We start from the raw sequence: 20,450 nt of genomic DNA, 5'->3' as shown, positions 1-20,450 counted from the left end.
GTGAAATTATGAGACACAAAGTAACAAGCAGTTAAATTGTGTTACTTAATTTGGCACAAATGTAGAAACTGATTGATGCTACCTCTGCATTTAGCAACTGCACATTATGATTCACAAGAAAACTTAAAGTAAATAATTCTGGAGAATACTTGGCTCAAAGATAGTATTACTTTCATAAGCAGATCAGCAATGCTTAAGGAAAAGTTCTTTCAGATCTTAAAATTCACTTAACTGAACAAGCTAATAACTTTAATCAAACCAGTAAATATACTTGTGGTCTTTATTGAGTCCCAGAAATGCTTCGTTTAGTGTAGATGTGTAGTATGATCTGACCAAGCTGATCCCTTAGTGAGGCTGAATATGTTGATCCGTTCTCGGCATCCGTTTAGGCCGCAGCCTGTCTGAGTTACTGGAAACGGAGAGAGACTGAGCGTCTGATTACAGGATGACGTCACTCGAGGGAGAGGAGCGCAGCTGACAGGTAGCTCGGCAGACAGGCGGTTTCTTAGAATGGTAACAAGCTGATAAATGTTCCCAAAGCTTAATCCAACAAAATGTATAGTTAGAAGGAAGAATTAGTAAAGGAGTTGATGTGCCAAATTTGCAATTAGATCAGAAGAAACTTAGAGGTAAAAACGGTCTTTGCTGAGAAGCTGGAAAGAACGCCTGAACTAACTGACTATCCCTAAACAATGCTAATAATCAAGCAGGTAAACAGGAAAAAGGTGTTCCCTTTATTGGCAGCTGCAGGAAGGTGCAAAATTGTATTTAAAGAGACAGTAGTCTATGACAGGATCATTGATCACTGTTGTAGTTTGTAGTGGCATGGACCTGTGGAGCAGAATCCCCACTCCATTTTTTTTTTAGGACCTGACGCAAATAACATAGTCGGGTATTTGGATATAGACCATTTTGGCTCATTTCCTTTCTGGAGACGTGTCTCCTGTAGGAATATTATGGAGTGATTGTGTTTGGATAGTTCCCGTGCTACGATCAATCTTTTGCCTGGACAGTTGAGGCCTTTGACGTTTATAGTGGCTATAGTTATAGTGTGATCTGGGTGTTTTTTTATCTTAAGGGGCATTATTAAGACTTTGCTATCTTTATGTAGTTATTAGTCTAGACGATTTAAGGTTTAAAGGGACACTGAACCCAAATTTGTTCATTTGTAATTCAGAAAGAGCATGCCATTTTAAGCAACTTTCTAATTTACTCCTATTATCAATTTTTCTTTGTTCTCTTGCTATCATTATTTGAAAAAGAAGGCATCTAAGCTTTTTTTAGGTTTTAGTATTCTGGACAGCACTTTTTTATTGGTGGATGAATTTATCCACCAATCAGCAAGGACAACCCAGGTTGTTCACCAAAAATGGGCCGGCATCTAAACTTACATTCTTGCATTTCAAATAAAGATACCAAGATAATGAAGAAAATTTGATAATAGGAGTAAATTCGAAATTTGCTTCAAATTTCATGCTCAATCTGAATCACGAAATTAAATTTTTGGGTACAGTGTCCCTTTAAGGATTTTTGGCTATTAACGGATGTTTGCAATATGCTAATGGGTATATGGTGGACACAGTATTATAGACAGTGCGGGTCCTGCTAATTGGAGTAAATAAAATTTGGTTTAGTTTGTAATTAGTGACTAGTTGGGTAGAATAGGGATAATGAGTTTACTGTAGCTCTTCAATGGGGGCATACTCTGAAGGGTAGGAGTGTTTAGAGAGAGAACTTAGGGTAAAGGGGATTCTGGAGATCTGGTTTAGAGTAATATAGAATGGGGAGTAGGGTTATGGAAACGGGTTCTTGTGAGGTAAAGGTAGGACACTGGGGTGTGTCCCCATGGCAAGAGTGCTGTGTATAGATGTGTGGGGTAGAGATCCGAGAGACCAGGAGTTTCCCAATTGTTCGGATCTGGCATGTAAGCAAATTGGGATATTTATGTTATATCAGTGGTAATGACGAGGGTGCCCAGTCACAATCCAAGAAGGATTTTTTCCTGTATTTCCTTATCAACGAGGTGTTTGAGAGACAAAGAATTACCCATAATAAAATGTCATGATGTTAATAGTATATTTAATGCTGAGTGGTTTAGCTATTGGTGTAGATTAGAGTAGAGAGTAAAATATATGTGTTGATGCCAATATGTGTAGGTAGGTCTATTATAGGTCTGTTATGTTATTGTTATTGTCATTAAACCATTTAACACATATACAGACAACAACATCATCCTTTATAAAATAAATAACCTGTACTTAAAGTATAATATACATTTTGCAATGCATTAGTATTAGCTCTGGTATCACTGAGTAAGCAGAAACATATGAATAAGGCGACCGACACCAAGGAGCATAATATGCCATCGGGTGCCATATGTAAGAATCAAGTCAGTGAATATTATTTAGGAAATACAAATACTATACTAGACGATAATATCAGCATGCTGTATAGTAACTTCTGCATCAGTGAGGAAACGTGTATATATAAGAAAACTTAGAATAACTTTTCCAATAATAATAATTAGCATATCAAACAGTATAACCGATAACATTCTAGAGAGTTTCTCCTCATTCTATACTAAAAGTTAGTTAGTGAGCAATGTGTAAACAATTATATAGCAATACCTGCGTGGCCAGTGCCATCCAATCTACTTTTTTTTTTTAAATGATAGGCTTTCAAGGTGCTTATAGTTCGTAGCCCAATTATAATGTTGCTAAATGTTCCTTGAGGCCATTCAAGAGCCTTGACAGTGGTGTAGTACACAAAGTTAACAAGGGAAGTCTCTGTCTCTGGTTAACAGACCAACAGTCTGCTCTATTATACTATACATAGTGTTGTTTCACCCGCGAGGGGTTCAAGGTGTAGTTGTAAAATGCCACCTCTTTGGTAGAGGGTGATAGGTATTACCTGTTCTTGAAGTAAGGCTTTTCCTCCTATATTGTTAATCCATAATGAAGCCTATGGATCTGGCGGGTTGGCGATTAGCGTGTTTTCCGTGTCTCCCCTTTGAGGCCTGTCTCTAGCGGAAAGGCTTTGGCCTCTAGTTATCAACGTGTCTACTTACCTGCCATCGCCGGCCCCAATACGCCCGCCTAAGCTCGCCTCACATCGCCGCCGCGGACCTGAATACGCTCGCCAAAGTTATCAATAAAGCTGTCAAAAAGCCGCGCACCAAGTACGGGGCGATGAGCAGTGGACTGTGATAGTTATCACTCATCCGATCTCGCTGCTCTTCGGCTTTTTCCCAGCTTTATTGATACCCCTGTCACTAAGCACTAACACTAAACTACACTGTTCTACCCCCTATACCGCCGCCCCTGGAGCCCCCCCGCAACTAAATAAAGTTATTAAACCCTAAACCGCCGCTCCTAGAGCCCGCCGCAACTATAATAAATGTATTAACCCCTAAACCGCCTCTCCCGGAGCCCACCGCCACTCTAATAAACTGATTAACCCCTAAACCGCCGCTCCCGGACCCAGCCGCAACCTACATAATACCTATTAACCCCTATCCTGCCCCCCCTATACCGCCGCCACCTATAATAAAATTATTAACCCCTAACCCTAACACCCCCTTAACTTAAATATTAATGAAATAAATGTAAATAAATATTACTCTTATTAACTAAATTAATCCTATTTAAAACTAAATACTTACCTATAAAATAAACCGTAATATAGCTACAATATAACTAATAATTATATTGTAGCTATTTTAGGATTTATTTTTATTTTACAGGCAAATTTCAATTTATTTTAAATAGGCACAATAGCTATTAAATAGTTATTAACTATTTAATAGCTACCTAGTTAAAATAAAGACAAATTTACCTGTAAAATAAAAACTAACCTAAGTTACATTTACACCTAACACTACACTATTCCTATTTAAAACTAAATATTTACCTGTAAAATAAACCCTAACGCCTAGATTTAGAGTTCTGCGTTAGCCGTTCAAACCAGCGATAGGGGGTCCTAATGCTGGTTTTGGCGCCCGCTGGTATTTAGAGTCAGTCAGGAAAGGGTCTAACGCTCAATTTCCAGCCGCAACTTTTCCATACCGCAGATCCCCTTACGTCAATTGCGTATCCTATCTTTTCAATGGGAGCTTTCTAACGCCGGTATTTAGAGTCTTGGCTGAAGTGAGCGTTAGAACTCTAATGACAAGACTCCAGCCACAGAAAAAAGCCAGGAATTAAGAGCTTTCTGGGCTAACGCCGGTTCATAAAGCTCTTAACTACTGTGCTCTAAAGTACACTAACACCCATAAACTACCTATGTACCCCTAAACCGAGGTCCGCCCACATCGCCGCCACTCTAATAAAATTTTTTAACCCCTAATCTGCCGACCGGACCTCGCCGCCACTATAATAAATGTAGTAACCCCTAAACCGCCTCACTCCCGCCTCAAAAACCCTATAATAAATAGTATTAACCCCTAATCTGCCCTCCCTAACTTCAAGTATTAACCCCTAATCTGCCGACCGGACCTCACCGCTACTATAATAAATGTATTTAACCCCTAAAGCTAAGTCTAACCCTAACCCTAACACCCCCCTAAGTTAAATATAATTTAAATCTAACGAAATAAAATAAATCTTATTAAATAAATTATTCCTATTTAAAGCTAAATACTTACCTGTAAAATAAACCCTAATATAGCTACAATATAAATAATAATTACATTGTAGCTATTTTAGGATTTATATTTATTTTACAGGCATCTTTGTATGTATTTTAACTAGGTACAATAGCTATTAAATAGTTAATAACTATTTAATAGCTACCTAGTTAAAATAATTACAAAATTACCTGTAAAATAAATCCTAACCTAAGTTACAATTAAACCTAACACTACACTATCAATAAATTAATTAAATAAACTACCTACAATTATCTACAATTAAATCAACTAAACTAAATTACAAAAAAAACAAACACTAAATTACAAAAAATAAAAAAAGATTACAAGAATTTTAAACTAATTACACCTACTCTACACTAAGCCCCTGAAGATCTCCCTACCTTATCTTCACCACGCCGGGTATCACCGATCCGTCCAGAAGAGGCTCCGAAGTCTTCATCCTATCCGGCAAGAAGAGGACATCTGGACCGGCAAACATCTTCATCCAAGCGGCATCTTCTATCTTCATCCATCCGACGAGGAGCGGTTTCATCTTCAAGACCTCCGGGGCGGAACATCCTCTTCTCCCGACGACTAGACGACGAATGACGGTTCCTTTAAGGGACGTCATCCAAGATGGCGTCCCTCGAATTCCGATTGGCTGATAGAATCCTATTAAGGTATGAAAAATCTGATTGGCTGATTGAATCAGCCAATCAGATTCAAGTTCAATACGATTGGCTGATCGAATCAGCCAATCAGATTGAGCTTGCATTCCATTGGCTGATTGGAACAGCCAGTAGAATGCAAGCTCAATCTGATTGGCTGATTGGATCAGCCAATCCAATTGAACTTGAATCTGATTGGCTGATTCAATCAGCCAATCAGATTTTTCCTACCGTAATTCCGATTGGCTGATAGAATCCTATCAGCCAATCGGAATTCGAGGAACCTTCATTCGTCGTCTAGTCATCGGGAGAAGAGGATGTTCCGCACCAGAGGTCTTGAAGATGGAGCCGCTCCTCGTCGGATGGATGAAGATAGAAGATGCCGCTTGGATGAAGATGTTTGCCGGTCCGGATGTCCTCTTCTTGCCGGATAGGATGAAGACTTCGGAGCCTCTTCTGGACCTCTTCTTGCCGGATAGGATGAAGACTTCGGAGCCTCTTCTGGACGGTTCGGTGATATCCGGCGTGGTGAAGATAAGGTAGGGAGATCTTCAGGGGCTTAGTGTTAGGTTTTTAAATCGGGGTTTGGGTTAGATTAGGGGTATGTGGGTGGTGGGTTGTAATGTTGGGGGGGTATTGTATGTTTTTTTACAGGCAAAAGAGCTGAATTCTTTGGGGCATGCCCCGCAAAAGGCCCTTTTAAGGGCTGGTAAGGTAAAAGAGCTGTAAACTTTTTATTTTAGATTGGGGTAGGGCATTTTTTTATTTTGGGGGGCTTTGTTATTTTTTTAGGGGGCTTAGAGTAGGTGTAATTAGTTTAAAATTCTTGTAATCTTTTTTTATTTTTTGTAATTTAGTTTTTTTTTTTGTAATTTAGTTTAGTTGATTTAATTGTAGATACTTGTAGGTAATTGTAGGTAATTTATTTAATTAATTTATTGATAGTGTAGTGTTAGGATTAATTGTAACTTGTAACCCGCGAGGGGTTCAAGGTGTAGTTGTAAAATGCCACCTCTTTGGTAGAGGGTGATAGGTATTACCTGTTCTTGAAGTAAGGCTTTTCCTCCTATATTGTTAATCCATAATGAAGCCTATGGATCTGGCGGGTTGGCGATTAGCGTGTTTTCCGTGTCTCCCCTTTGAGGCCTGTCTCTAGCGGAAAGGCTTTGGCCTCTAGTTATCAACGTGTCTACTTACCTGCCATCGCCGGCCCCAATACGCCCGCCTAAGCTCGCCTCACATCGCCGCCGCGGACCTGAATACGCTCGCCAAAGTTATCAATAAAGCTGTCAAAAAGCCGCGCACCAAGTACGGGGCGATGAGCAGTGGACTGTGATAGTTATCACTCATCCGATCTCGCTGCTCTTCGGCTTTTTCCCAGCTTTATTGATACCCCTGTCACTAAGCACTAACACTAAACTACACTGTTCTACCCCCTATACCGCCGCCCCTGGAGCCCCCCCGCAACTAAATAAAGTTATTAAACCCTAAACCGCCGCTCCTAGAGCCCGCCGCAACTATAATAAATGTATTAACCCCTAAACCGCCTCTCCCGGAGCCCACCGCCACTCTAATAAACTGATTAACCCCTAAACTGCCGCTCCCGGACCCAGCCGCAACCTACATAATACCTATTAACCCCTATCCTGCCCCCCCTATACCGCCGCCACCTATAATAAAATTATTAACCCCTAACCCTAACACCCCCTTAACTTAAATATTAATGAAATAAATGTAAATAAATATTACTCTTATTATCTAAATTAATCCTATTTAAAACTAAATACTTACCTATAAAATAAACCGTAATATAGCTACAATATAACTAATAATTATATTGTAGCTATTTTAGGATTTATTTTTATTTTACAGGCAAATTTCAATTTATTTTAACTAGGCACAATAGCTATTAAATAGTTATTAACTATTTAATAGCTACCTAGTTAAAATAAAGACAAATTTACCTGTAAAATAAAAACTAACCTAAGTTACATTTACACCTAACACTACACTATTCCTATTTAAAACTAAATATTTACCTGTAAAATAAACCCTAACGCCTAGATTTAGAGTTCTGCGTTAGCCGTTCAAACCAGCGATAGGGGGTCCTAATGCTGGTTTTGGCGCCCGCTGGTATTTAGAGTCAGTCAGGAAAGGGTCTAACGCTCAATTTCCAGCCACAACTTTTCCATACCGCAGATCCCCTTACGTCAATTGCGTATCCTATCTTTTCAATGGGAGCTTTCTAACGCCGGTATTTAGAGTCTTGGCTGAAGTGAGCGTTAGAACTCTAATGATAAGACTCCAGCCACAGAAAAAAGCCAGGAATTAAGAGCTTTCTGGGCTAACGCCGGTTCATAAAGCTCTTAACTATTGTGCTCTAAAGTACACTAACACCCATAAACTACCTATGTACCCCTAAACCGAGGTCCCCCCACATCGCCGCCACTCTAATAAAATTTTTTAACCCCTAATCTGCCGACCGGACCTCGCCGCCACTATAATAAATGTAGTAACCCCTAAACCGCCTCACTCCCGCCTCAAAAACCCTATAATAAATAGTATTAACCCCTAATCTGCCCTCCCTAACTTCAAGTATTAACCCCTAATCTGCCGACCGGACCTCACCGCTACTATAATAAATGTATTTAACCCCTAAAGCTAAGTCTAACCCTAACCCTAACACCCCCCTAAGTTAAATATAATTTAAATCTAACGAAATAAAATAAATCTTATTAAATAAATTATTCCTATTTAAAGCTAAATACTTACCTGTAAAATAAACCCTAATATAGCTACAATATAAATAATAATTACATTGTAGCTATTTTAGGATTTATATTTATTTTACAGGCATCTTTGTATGTATTTTAACTAGGTACAATAGCTATTAAATAGTTAATAACTATTTAATAGCTACCTAGTTAAAATAATTACAAAATTACCTGTAAAATAAATCCTAACCTAAGTTACAATTAAACCTAACACTACACTATCAATAAATTAATTAAATAAACTACCTACAATTATCTACAATTAAATCAACTAAACTAAATTACAAAAAAAACAAACACTAAATTACAAAAAATAAAAAAAGATTACAAGAATTTTAAACTAATTACACCTACTCTACACTAAGCCCCTGAAGATCTCCCTACCTTATCTTCACCACGCCGGGTATCACCGATCCGTCCAGAAGAGGCTCCGAAGTCTTCATCCTATCCGGCAAGAAGAGGACATCTGGACCGGCAAACATCTTCATCCAAGCGGCATCTTCTATCTTCATCCATCCGACGAGGAGCGGTTTCATCTTCAAGACCTCCGGGGCGGAACATCCTCTTCTCCCGACGACTAGACGACGAATGACGGTTCCTTTAAGGGACGTCATCCAAGATGGCGTCCTTCGAATTCCGATTGGCTGATAGAATCCTATTAAGGTATGAAAAATCTGATTGGCTGATTGAATCAGCCAATCAGATTCAAGTTCAATACGATTGGCTGATCGAATCAGCCAATCAGATTGAGCTTGCATTCCATTGGCTGATTGGAACAGCCAGTAGAATGCAAGCTCAATCTGATTGGCTGATTGGATCAGCCAATCCAATTGAACTTGAATCTGATTGGCTGATTCAATCAGCCAATCAGATTTTTCCTACCGTAATTCCGATTGGCTGATAGAATCCTATCAGCCAATCGGAATTCGAGGAACCTTCATTCGTCGTCTAGTCATCGGGAGAAGAGGATGTTCCGCACCAGAGGTCTTGAAGATGGAGCCGCTCCTCGTCGGATGGATGAAGATAGAAGATGCCGCTTGGATGAAGATGTTTGCCGGTCCGGATGTCCTCTTCTTGCCGGATAGGATGAAGACTTCGGAGCCTCTTCTGGACCTCTTCTTGCCGGATAGGATGAAGACTTCGGAGCCTCTTCTGGACGGATCGGTGATATCCGGCGTGGTGAAGATAAGGTAGGGAGATCTTCAGGGGCTTAGTGTTAGGTTTTTAAAGGGGGGTTTGGGTTAGATTAGGGGTATGTGGGTGGTGGGTTGTAATGTTGGGGGGGTATTGTATGTTTTTTTACAGGCAAAAGAGCTGAATTCTTTGGGGCATGCCCCGCAAAAGGCCCTTTTAAGGGCTGGTAAGGTAAAAGAGCTGTAAACTTTTTATTTTAGATTAGGGTAGGGCATTTTTTTATTTTGGGGGGCTTTGTTATTTTTTTAGGGGGCTTAGAGTAGGTGTAATTAGTTTAAAATTCTTGTAATCTTTTTTTATTTTTTGTAATTTAGTTTTTTTTTTTGTAATTTAGTTTAGTTGATTTAATTGTAGATACTTGTAGGTAATTGTAGGTAATTTATTTAATTAATTTATTGATAGTGTAGTGTTAGGATTAATTGTAACTTAGGTTAGTATTTATTTTACAGGTAATTTTGTAATTATTTTAACTAGGTAGCTATTAAATAGTTATTAACTATTTAATAGCTATTGTACCTAGTTAAAATAAATACAAAGATGCCTGTAAAATAAATATAAATCCTAAAATAGCTACAATGTAATTATTATTTATATTGTAGCTATATTAGGGTTTATTTTACAGGTAAGTATTTAGCTTTAAATAGGAATAATTTATTTAATAAGATCTATTTTATTTCGTTAGATTTAAATTATATTTAATTTAGGGGGGTGTTAGGGTTAGGGTTAGACTTAGCTTTAGGGGTTAATACATTTATTATAGTAACGGTGAGGTCCAGTCGGCAGATTAGGGGTTAATACTTGAAGTTAGGTGTCAGCAATGTTAGGGAGGGCAGATTAATGGTCAATACTATTTATTATAGGGTTTTTGAGGCGGGAGTGAGGCGGTTTAGGGGTTAATACATTTATTATAGTGGCAGCGAGGTCCGGTCGGCAGATTAGGGGTTAATAAGTGTAGGTAGGTAGCGGCGACGTTGGGGGGGCAGATTAAGGGTTAATAAATATAATATAGGTGTCGGCGATGTTAGGGGCAGCAGATTAGGGGTACATAGGGATAATGTAGGTTGCGGCGGTGTCCGGAGCGGCAGATTAGGGATTAAAAGTGTAATGCAGGGGTCAGCGATAGCGGGAGCGGCAGATTAGAGGTTAATAAGTGTAAGATTAGGGATGTTTAGACTCGGGGTTCAAGTTAGGGTGTTAGGTGCAGACTTAGGAAGTGTTTCTCCATAGGAAACAATGGGGCTGCGTTAGGAGCTGAACGCTGCTTTTTTACAAGTGTTAGATTTTTTTTCAGCTCAAACTGCCCCATTGTTTCCTATGGGGGAATCGTGTACTAGCACGTTTTTGAAGCTGGCCGCGTCCGTAAGCAACGCTGGTATTAAGAGTTGAAGTGGCGGTAAATTATGCTCTATGCTCCCTTTTTGGAGCCTAACGCAGCCCTTCAGAGTACTCTCAATACCAGCGTTATTTAAAAGGTGCGGGGGAAAAAAACAGCTAACGCACTCCTTCTAACGCTAAACTCTAAATCTAGGTGTAAGATAGCTACAATGTAATTAATAATTACATTGTAGCTATTTTAGGATTTATATTTATTTTACAGGTAACTTTGTATTTATTTTAACTAAGCAGAATAGTTATTAAATAGTTATTAACTATTTAATAACTACCTAGCTAAAAGAAATACAAAATTACCTGTAAAATAAATCCTAACCTAAGTTACAATTAAACCTAACACTACACTATCATTAAATAAATTAAATTAATTATCTACAAATACCTACAATTAAATACAATTAAATAAACTAAAGTACAAAAAATAAAAAAAACTGTTACAAAAAATAAAAAAATATTACAAGATTTTTAAGCTAATTACACCTAATCTAAGCCCCCTAATAAAATAACAAAGCCCCCCAAAATAAAAAAATTCCCTACCCTATTCTAAATTACGAAAGTTAACAGCTCTATTACCTTACCAGCCCTTAAAAGGGCCTTTTGCGGGGCATGCCCCAAAGAAATCAGCTCTTTTGCCTGTAAAAACCCCCACAATACCACCCCCCAACATTACAACTCACCACCCACATACCCCTACTCTAACCCAAACCCCCCTTAAATAAACCTAACACTACCCCCCTGAAGATCATCCTACCTTTAGCCGTCTTCAGCCAGCCGACCACCGATGGAACAGAAGAGGACATCCGCAGCGGTCGAAGTCTTTATCCAAGGGGCGCTGAATAGGTCTATCCGATAGAAGTCTTCATCCAGGCGGCGTCTTCAATCTTCATCCATCCGGAGCGGAGCGGAGCCATCTTCAAAGCAGCCGACGCGGAGCCATCTTCATCCACCGACGTCTACTCGCCGAATGAATATTCCTTTAAGTGACGTCATCCAAGATGGCGTCCCTCAAATTCCGATTGGCTGATATGATTATATCAGCCAATCGGAATTAAGGTAGGAAAAATCTGATTGGCTGATCCAATTAGCCAATCAGATTCAAGTTCAATCCGATTGGCTGATCCAATCATAGCTGTAGATAGATAGATAGATAGATAGATAGATAGATAGCTGTAGTTGTAATAGATTCTTGGACTCCCCTTATTCGCAAATAATTGCAACGGTTGCGATTGTCTAAATCTTCAATTTTGTCGTTGAGAAACTGTATAATGCCGTCTTTTGAAGTTATTTTAGTTGTAAGGTTAGAAACATTGGTGTTGGTGTTTGTTTGTTCTTCAATTCCAGTGATTTTGTCTTTTAGGTTTAAGATGTCTTTATGAAGGTCTTTATATAGTGTTCTGACTCATGCATTATCACCTATATGTCATCTTTTGATGCAAGATGTCTTAGGTCATATTTAGTCACATAATTAGTAGGCGCACTTTCTCTGGGAGTGTACCATTGCTGATGCAGTATGCTGTCTGCTTGGAAGTGGATGTGATGATGCAGCTTCTTGCGGCTCCATTGACTTTAGGTAGTGGCTGAGTGTCCTAGAGCTGGGTCCCTTATCCCCCTTAGTTACTTTTCTATTGGGATTGAGGAATATAGATTATTCTTTGTAGAGGATATGCTGGTAAAACAATGCTGTGTATACTCTGAATCTAAGTTTGATAACCTTTTTTAGAGTTCACTTCTTTTTTGTTGCTCTGCTGGGGTTATAGAACTTATAAAGTGATATACCCAGGGTTTAATGATGTATCTACACTCCCTCGTGAGTTTTGTATATATCAGAGGTGACCTGTTAATGGGTTGCAGTTTTTAGGTAGTCAGGCCTGTGCTATAATCCATTTGTGCTTTTACTCCTGGACTATGAATGCTTGAGTGGCTCTGCCCTACGTCCCTGGTTACTAAGTCTCAGCCGGTAGGGCAGTGGTATATTTTAGGCTGTTCTTGTCTCGTAAAGCTGTGTTATTTATACCCAGTTGTTAGGAGTCTTACAAGGAGGTCTTAATCTTGACTTCTATATGGCCTGCATAGCTTGGGGCTATATATCTGGCTGGTTATGCAACTATGTGTAGCTAGGCCCTTCTTATGCGCTGCGTCAGAACATTCCTGCAGCAGTGATTACATGTGTGGCCGTCACCTACTCTTACCTCCAGGGCGGAACAGAGCCCGTGACCGCGACAATCTCCGTGTTGATCCCAGAGTTGGCGTAGTAGCCGTATGGAGGGACCGGGCTGATTGCTTTCAGCCGGTGTTAACTGTGCATCCGGCCGCAATGACTCTGTGTCAATTTGCGTGATGATCCAGCCACATTAGGTTTTGATTGTGCCGTGGGTCCTCTCTGAAGGTAATTAGTGTTTGCTTGGGTAACGTTTTGGGAGCTTACATCCCAGATTTTAGAACTTATTTTGCCATGGGGCCTAAGAGCTTTAGAAGCTTGCTGCCATCGGCCTGTGTGGCTAAGCTCCGCCCCCCGTTTTTCACATTTTTATCACAAATGATTTCAGTAATGAAAAGTGTTGTAATTCTCATTGTCTAATATATGCTTTTTAGGTCACTGTGTTTGCATTTGAGTCCCTGGAGGCTTTACATGAATTTCACAAGTATGTAAACAACCCCCCTTAAATAAACCTAACACTACCCCCCTGAAGATCATCCTACCTTTAGCCGTCTTCAGCCAGCCGACCACCGATGGAACAGAAGAGGACATCCGCAGCGGTCGAAGTCTTTATCCAAGGGGCGCTGAATAGGTCTATCCGATAGAAGTCTTCATCCAGGCGGCGTCTTCAATCTTCATCCATCCGGAGCGGAGCGGAGCCATCTTCAAAGCAGCCGACGCGGAGCCATCTTCATCCACCGACGTCTACTCGCCGAATGAATATTCCTTTAAGTGACGTCATCCAAGATGGCGTCCCTCAAATTCCGATTGGCTGATATGATTATATCAGCCAATCGGAATTAAGGTAGGAAAAATCTGATTGGCTGATCCAATTAGCCAATCAGATTCAAGTTCAATCCGATTGGCTGATCCAATCATAGCTGTAGATAGATAGATAGATAGATAGATAGATAGATAGATAGATAGCTGTAGTTGTAATAGATTCTTGGACTCCCCTTATTCGCAAATAATTGCAACGGTTGCGATTGTCTAAATCTTCAATTTTGTCGTTGAGAAACTGTATAATGCCGTCTTTTGAAGTTATTTTAGTTGTAAGGTTAGAAACATTGGTGTTGGTGTTTGTTTGTTCTTCAATTCCAGTGATTTTGTCTTTTAGGTTTAAGATGTCTTTATGAAGGTCTTTATATAGTGTTCTGACTCATGCATTATCACCTATATGTCATCTTTTGATGCAAGATGTCTTAGGTCATATTTAGTCACATAATTAGTAGGCGCACTTTCTCTGGGAGTGTACCATTGCTGATGCAGTATGCTGTCTGCTTGGAAGTGGATGTGATGATGCAGCTTCTTGCGGCTCCATTGACTTTAGGTAGTGGCTGAGTGTCCTAGAGCTGGGTCCCTTATCCCCCTTAGTTACTTTTCTATTGGGATTGAGGAATATAGATTATTCTTTGTAGAGGATATGCTGGTAAAACAATGCTGTGTATACTCTGAATCTAAGTTTGATAACCTTTTTTAGAGTTCACTTCTTTTTTGTTGCTCTGCTGGGGTTATAGAACTTATAAAGTGATATACCCAGGGTTTAATGATGTATCTACACTCCCTCGTGAGTTTTGTATATATCAGAGGTGACCTGTTAATGGGTTGCAGTTTTTAGGTAGTCAGGCCTGTGCTATAATCCATTTGTGCTTTTACTCCTGGACTATGAATGCTTGAGTGGCTCTGCCCTACGTCCCTGGTTACTAAGTCTCAGCCGGTAGGGCAGTGGTATATTTTAGGCTGTTCTTGTCTCGTAAAGCTGTGTTATTTATACCCAGTTGTTAGGAGTCTTACAAGGAGGTCTTAATCTTGACTTCTATATGGCCTGCATAGCTTGGGGCTATATATCTGGCTGGTTATGCAACTATGTGTAGCTAGGCCCTTCTTATGCGCTGCGTCAGAACATTCCTGCAGCAGTGATTACATGTGTGGCCGTCACCTACTCTTACCTCCAGGGCGGAACAGAGCCCGTGACCGCGACAATCTCCGTGTTGATCCCAGAGTTGGCGTAGTAGCCGTATGGAGGGACCGGGCTGATTGCTTTCAGCCGGTGTTAACTGTGCATCCGGCCGCAATGACTCTGTGTCAATTTGCGTGATGATCCAGCCACATTAGGTTTTGATTGTGCCGTGGGTCCTCTCTGAAGGTAATTAGTGTTTGCTTGGGTAACGTTTTGGGAGCTTACATCCCAGATTTTAGAACTTATTTTGCCATGGGGCCTAAGAGCTTTAGAAGCTTGCTGCCATCGGCCTGTGTGGCTAAGCTCCGCCCCCCGTTTTTCACATTTTTATCACAAATGATTTCAGTAATGAAAAGTGTTGTAATTCTCATTGTCTAATATATGCTTTTTAGGTCACTGTGTTTGCATTTGAGTCCCTGGAGGCTTTACATGAATTTCACAAGTATGTAAACAAAGAAAAGGTTTTCACGTTGGACACTTTGTTTATTTAACAGTGGTAGACAAGCAGGTTTCAGCTGGCACATTATACCAGTAATAAGTCAAAGGCCTTGCCAAGAATTTAGAATAGTTTTAAACAGTAACAGAGGATTAACCCAGGGGGTATCTTATTTAAATGTTGGCTCTGAAACAGTGCTGATTAAAACAGCAAGATTAGAGTGTTATAGTAATTAGAGCAACATTCTAAAAGAACCATAATGTTGGTTAGGCTTGTCTGCTAGAAATATCCCAAATACACTGTGAAACAATGCTGCTTTCTCGGACAGTCAAAGGGTTAAAAAGAGTTAAGTGACATGCCTCTGTTATGTGATTTAGTACCACTGTTATATAGAACAATGTTTTTATTGCAGCACTGGAAAATGTTCCTCTGGGATGGGGGGCAGTACTGTTGGGAAGCTATAGGTGGGAGTTTATATTGATGGTTGTCTGTGCTGGGCAGCATTTCTAAGTGACAGTGACATTACCCCTTAGACAGAGATAACATGTAATGCTGCTGACCCTGCTGAGTTTCCTTCCAGCACAGTTGTGCTTAACTATACAAATGTATATTTTGTATGAAAGCCCTTAATAGGGGGCAGGTAGAATATGTTTGTGAAGGTGTCCTTCAGTATAGATGCCAGTCACTGTATCGGTTCTTCTTTTAATTTTACACTCAGTGCTGGCACCATCAGAGCTAATCAGAAAAGCCAGGAAAATTCTGGCAGCATGAAGTAGGGCCTGGTAAAGACAGCCGGGACACAAGACAGATCATGTATGCTAGATGCACACAGGCAGAGCATGTGGTCACTTATACCACCACTTGCTATTTTTGCTTTGAACAGTGGCCACTAATTAAATCACAAAAGGTATTAAAAAAAGCAAGGCAGTTTGTATAATAGAGGATAATCCTCAGAAATGGGATATGCTCTTTAGGGACAGACATTTGCATAGGGCATGCTGTATTTTACCATTCTCTTATCTAAATTGTAATGTTTTTCTGCTTGTGTTTATCTTTCATGCCAGCACCATGCAGAATCGCTTCCTGATAGTAGGACTTCTCTCTGTCTTATTGGTGGGGCTCACCCTGTTCCTGGGTCTATATTTTGGATTACGTACCAGCTCGTCTGCCAATGAAGGAGTCTACGAGAGGGCAGCTGTGGCCGCTGATGCTGCAAAATGCTCAGAAATTGGAAGGTAAGATCTGCTCTCAATCCCACCTAAATTTCACATATCTGTCAGTAACAGACATAGATAGAGCTAGGCTGCTGCATTCACTAAGACTGGAGCTACAGCCAGGGTATGTGATGTTAGGAACTTTTCAATCTTTTATCACTTCTTGCCCTCTGTAATAACTAAAGAAGGCTTAAAATGACTGGGCCAAAGAATTAATAGGAACAGTAAACACCTTGTAATTTCAAGATTTTTCTGCAGTCGCGCAACAAACTAACGACTAGATTACGAGTTGTGCGTTAGGCTTAAAAAGCAGCGTTAAGAGGTCCTAACGCTGCTTTTTAACGCCCACTGGTATTATGAGTCTTGAACGTACAGGCTCATCCCTCACTTTTTTGGCCAGACTTGGAAAAACCGCAAATCCACTTACATAAATTGCGTATCCTATTTTTTCAATGGGACTTGCATAGCGCAGGAATTACGAGTCTGCCAAAAAGTGAGCGGTACACCCTCTCCTGTCAAGACTGGTACCGCATTATAAAGTCAGTAGTTAATAGTTTTATGATACAAAGCCGTAGCATAAAACTCTTAACTAAAGTGCTAAAAAGTACACTAACACTCATAAACTACCTATTAACCCCTAAACCGAGGCCCTCCCGCATCGCAAACACTTAAAAAAATAATTAACCCCTAACCTGCCGAACCGGACAACGCCGCCACTATAACAAATATATTAACCTCTAAACTGCCGCACTCCTGCCTCGCAAACATTAGTTAAATATTATTAACCCCTAATCTGCCGTCCCTAACATCGCCGACACCTACCTATATTTATTAACCCCTAATCTGCCGCCCCCAACGTTGCTGCCACTATACTAATGTTATTAACCCCTAAATCTAAGTCCAACTCTAACACCCCTAACTTAAATATAATTAAAAGAAATTGAAATAAATATTCCTATCATTAACTAAATGATTCCTATTTAAAACTAAATACTTACCTATAAAATAAACCCTAAGATAGCTACAATATAACTAATAGCTACATTGTAGCTATCTTATGGTTTATTTTTATTTTACAGGCAAGTTTGTATTTATTTTAACTAGGTAGAATACTTACTAAATAGTTATTAACTATTTAATAACTACCTAGCTAAAATAAATACTAAAGTACCTGTAAAATAAAACCTAACCTAAGTTACAATTACACCTAACACTACACTATAATTAAATTAATTCCCTAAATTAAATACAATTAAATACAATTTCTTTTAATTATATATAAGTTAGGGGGTGTTAGGTTTAGGGTTAGACTTAGGTTTAGGGGTTAATAACTTTAATATAGTGGCGGCGATGTTGGGAGCGGCAGATTAGGGGTTAATAAATGTAGGTAAGTGGCGGCGATGTTAGGGCCGGCAGATTAGGGGTTAATAATATTTAACTAATGTTTGCGAGGCGGGAGTGTGGCGGTTTAGGGGTTAATATGTTTATTATAGTTGCGGCGACATTGGGGGCAGCAGAGTAGGGGTTAATAAATATAATGTAGGGTTCGGCGATGTTGGGGGCAGCAGATTAGGGGTTCATAAGTATAATGTAGGTGGCGGCGGTGTCCGGAGCGGCAGATTAGGGGTTAATAATTATAATGTAGGTGATGGCGATGTCGGGGGCGGCAAATTAGGGGTTAATAAGTGTAAGATTAGGGGTGTTTAGACTCAGGGTTCATGTTAGGGTGTTAGGTGTAGACATACATTTTATTTCCCCATAGGAATCAAAGGGGCTGCATTAGTGAGTTATACGCTGCTTTTTTACAGGTGTTAGACTTTTTTTCAGCCGGCTCTCCTCGTTGATCCCTAAAATCGTACACGAGCACGTTACACCAGCTCACCACTGACTTAAGCAGGTATTGGAGTGAGATTTGGAGCAAAATTTTGCTCAACGCTCACTTCTTGTCTTTTAACCACGGGTTTCTGAAAACTCGTAATACCAGCGCTGTAGGTAAGTGAGTGGTGAGGGAAAACTGCTCGTTAGCACCGCATAGCCTCTAATGCAAAACTCGCAATCTAGCCGTAACTTACTGGGTGATTTTAAAAATGTTTTGAATGCATTAACACTTTGCTACAATTGTTTTTCACTAGTCAAACTCTACCTACCACTTGATTTGTTTGGAGGAGCATATCTGGAGTAGACAAGGCTAACTACTGTCATTTTGGGGTTGACCATAATATATACGCTGATTTGTTTTCGGCAGGTTTTCAGCCTGTAATGGGCACTTTTCGTTTCAACAAGAAGGTTTTCATCTGTTTCTTGGAGCTGCAATCGCATTTTCAGCTAACCAAACCCCCACCACTATTTTTAACATGGACCGGTAATTTCCTAATTTTTACAAATTAGACACTTTAAAGCACGAGTATTCCAAGACTTTTCTATTATGTTACCCATATGCAAGACACTCTGTAATGGCCACAGGTGGCATTTTAGAGGTGTATTTGCATACATGGTCTATATTCAACAAACCCTTGGCCCAATATGACGTATGAAGCCCATTGTACCGCATAACGTATATATACGTTATATAAGCTACAGCAGCCACGGCTGTAAGGTGACAGCTGAGAGCTGCTGTTCATGAGCTGCAGGCATCGATGCTCCGGTACCATATGAATGCAGATGCCTGATTGTTACAGACAGTGACACTGTGTCTGTCATCATCTGTAACGATCATCTGCTGGTGCTGGAGTGAGTTGTGGGAAGGTGCGGGGCTTATGGGTTTCCCAGCAGCAGAGGGGGGAGAGAAGGAGTGGGAGGAACTCTACCTACAGATATATTTTTTGAAGGGAGAGAGAGAGATTGACTACAGAAAATTCGTGAAATGGGGATGAGGGCACCATACACAATGATCACGGCGAGGTGGGGGACCACTATATATATATATATATATATATATATATATATATATATATATAATCCAATAATATGCACTCCCTGGGTTTAAGCATAGCACACTTTATTCAGCAGTGACGTTTCGGGGCATTCACCCCTTCCTCAGAATGGGTGAATGCCCCGAAACGTCACTGCTGAATAAAGTGTGCTGTGCTTAAACCCATGGAGTGCATATTATTGGATTATATTTAATATTTGCTTATGCACCCTGGTCTGGAGTAATTATTGGCGAGTGGGAGTGCGCTATTTTTGTATATATATATATATATATATATATATATATATATATATATATATATATATATATTTATAAAAAACATACAAATTAGGTACTGACAGTCAGGTGGCTACCACTAGAGGAAAGTGGGAGGGTTAGAGAGCTGTTTGGGAGCGATCAGGGAGGTGGAAAGGTTGAGGGGGGTCACTACACTGCAGAAAAATAATAATTAAAATAAAAAAATAAAAAAGCACTAAACTGCATATTGGCAGACTGGAGTTTTAAGTAATCATGGCAACCTCTCAGTGAGAGTATTGATGACAGTTAGAGTCTGGAGATGCAGGGAAAGTTTTTCTGCGAACCCATCCAGACTGTCGCCTAACAGATCTGAGTTTTGACTGCTTGCTGTTACACACTCAAGTCCATGTCAGAAGTGTCGCTGCAAGACTGTCACACTTGAGAGGCTGTGCCTGTTCCACAGCATGGATCCTGGAGGTAAGACAATTTTACATATACACTTTTGTACAGGGTCACAGTGTGGCTCCTTTATGCCTCGATAGGATCAAGGGTTAATATATCGGTCAGGGAGATTATTTGAACATCAAGGGGTTATTTATGATCGCTTTAATGTGAGAGTTTTTGGGCTCATATACTGTGTGCTTTTGGCTTGGAACAAACAGGTTTCACTTTTGTTTTTGTGTGTTGCGCAGCTCATAATAGCTTAGCGCCTTTTTGATAGCAGGGGAAGTCCTGTCCTACGCACCACGTGAACTGGGTACAGTCTTTTCATTTTCCTAAGATCTTACTGTGAACATAACTCCTAAGGAGAGCGTTGCA

At 40.0% G+C, this 20,450-nt stretch overlaps 1 protein-coding gene across 1 annotated transcript in view; it reads left to right on the top strand.

Moving 5' to 3' along the window:
• The window catches only part of GGT1 (gamma-glutamyltransferase 1), a 263,605-nt gene that overhangs the window by 113,642 nt on the left and 129,513 nt on the right, over nucleotides 1–20,450 (top strand). Inside the window, exon 2 of the mRNA XM_053701986.1 lies at nucleotides 16,313–16,483. Coding sequence (XP_053557961.1) covers nucleotides 16,317–16,483 — 167 coding nt within the window. The 5' untranslated portion in view covers nucleotides 16,313–16,316. The remainder of the gene's footprint in view (nucleotides 1–16,312; nucleotides 16,484–20,450) is intronic.

This window comes from Bombina bombina, chromosome 2, assembly GCF_027579735.1.
Source record: "Bombina bombina isolate aBomBom1 chromosome 2, aBomBom1.pri, whole genome shotgun sequence".
In the NCBI taxonomy this organism is placed as follows: Eukaryota; Metazoa; Chordata; class Amphibia; order Anura; family Bombinatoridae; genus Bombina; species Bombina bombina.
This window is presented reverse-complemented; position numbering and strand designations above follow the sequence as displayed.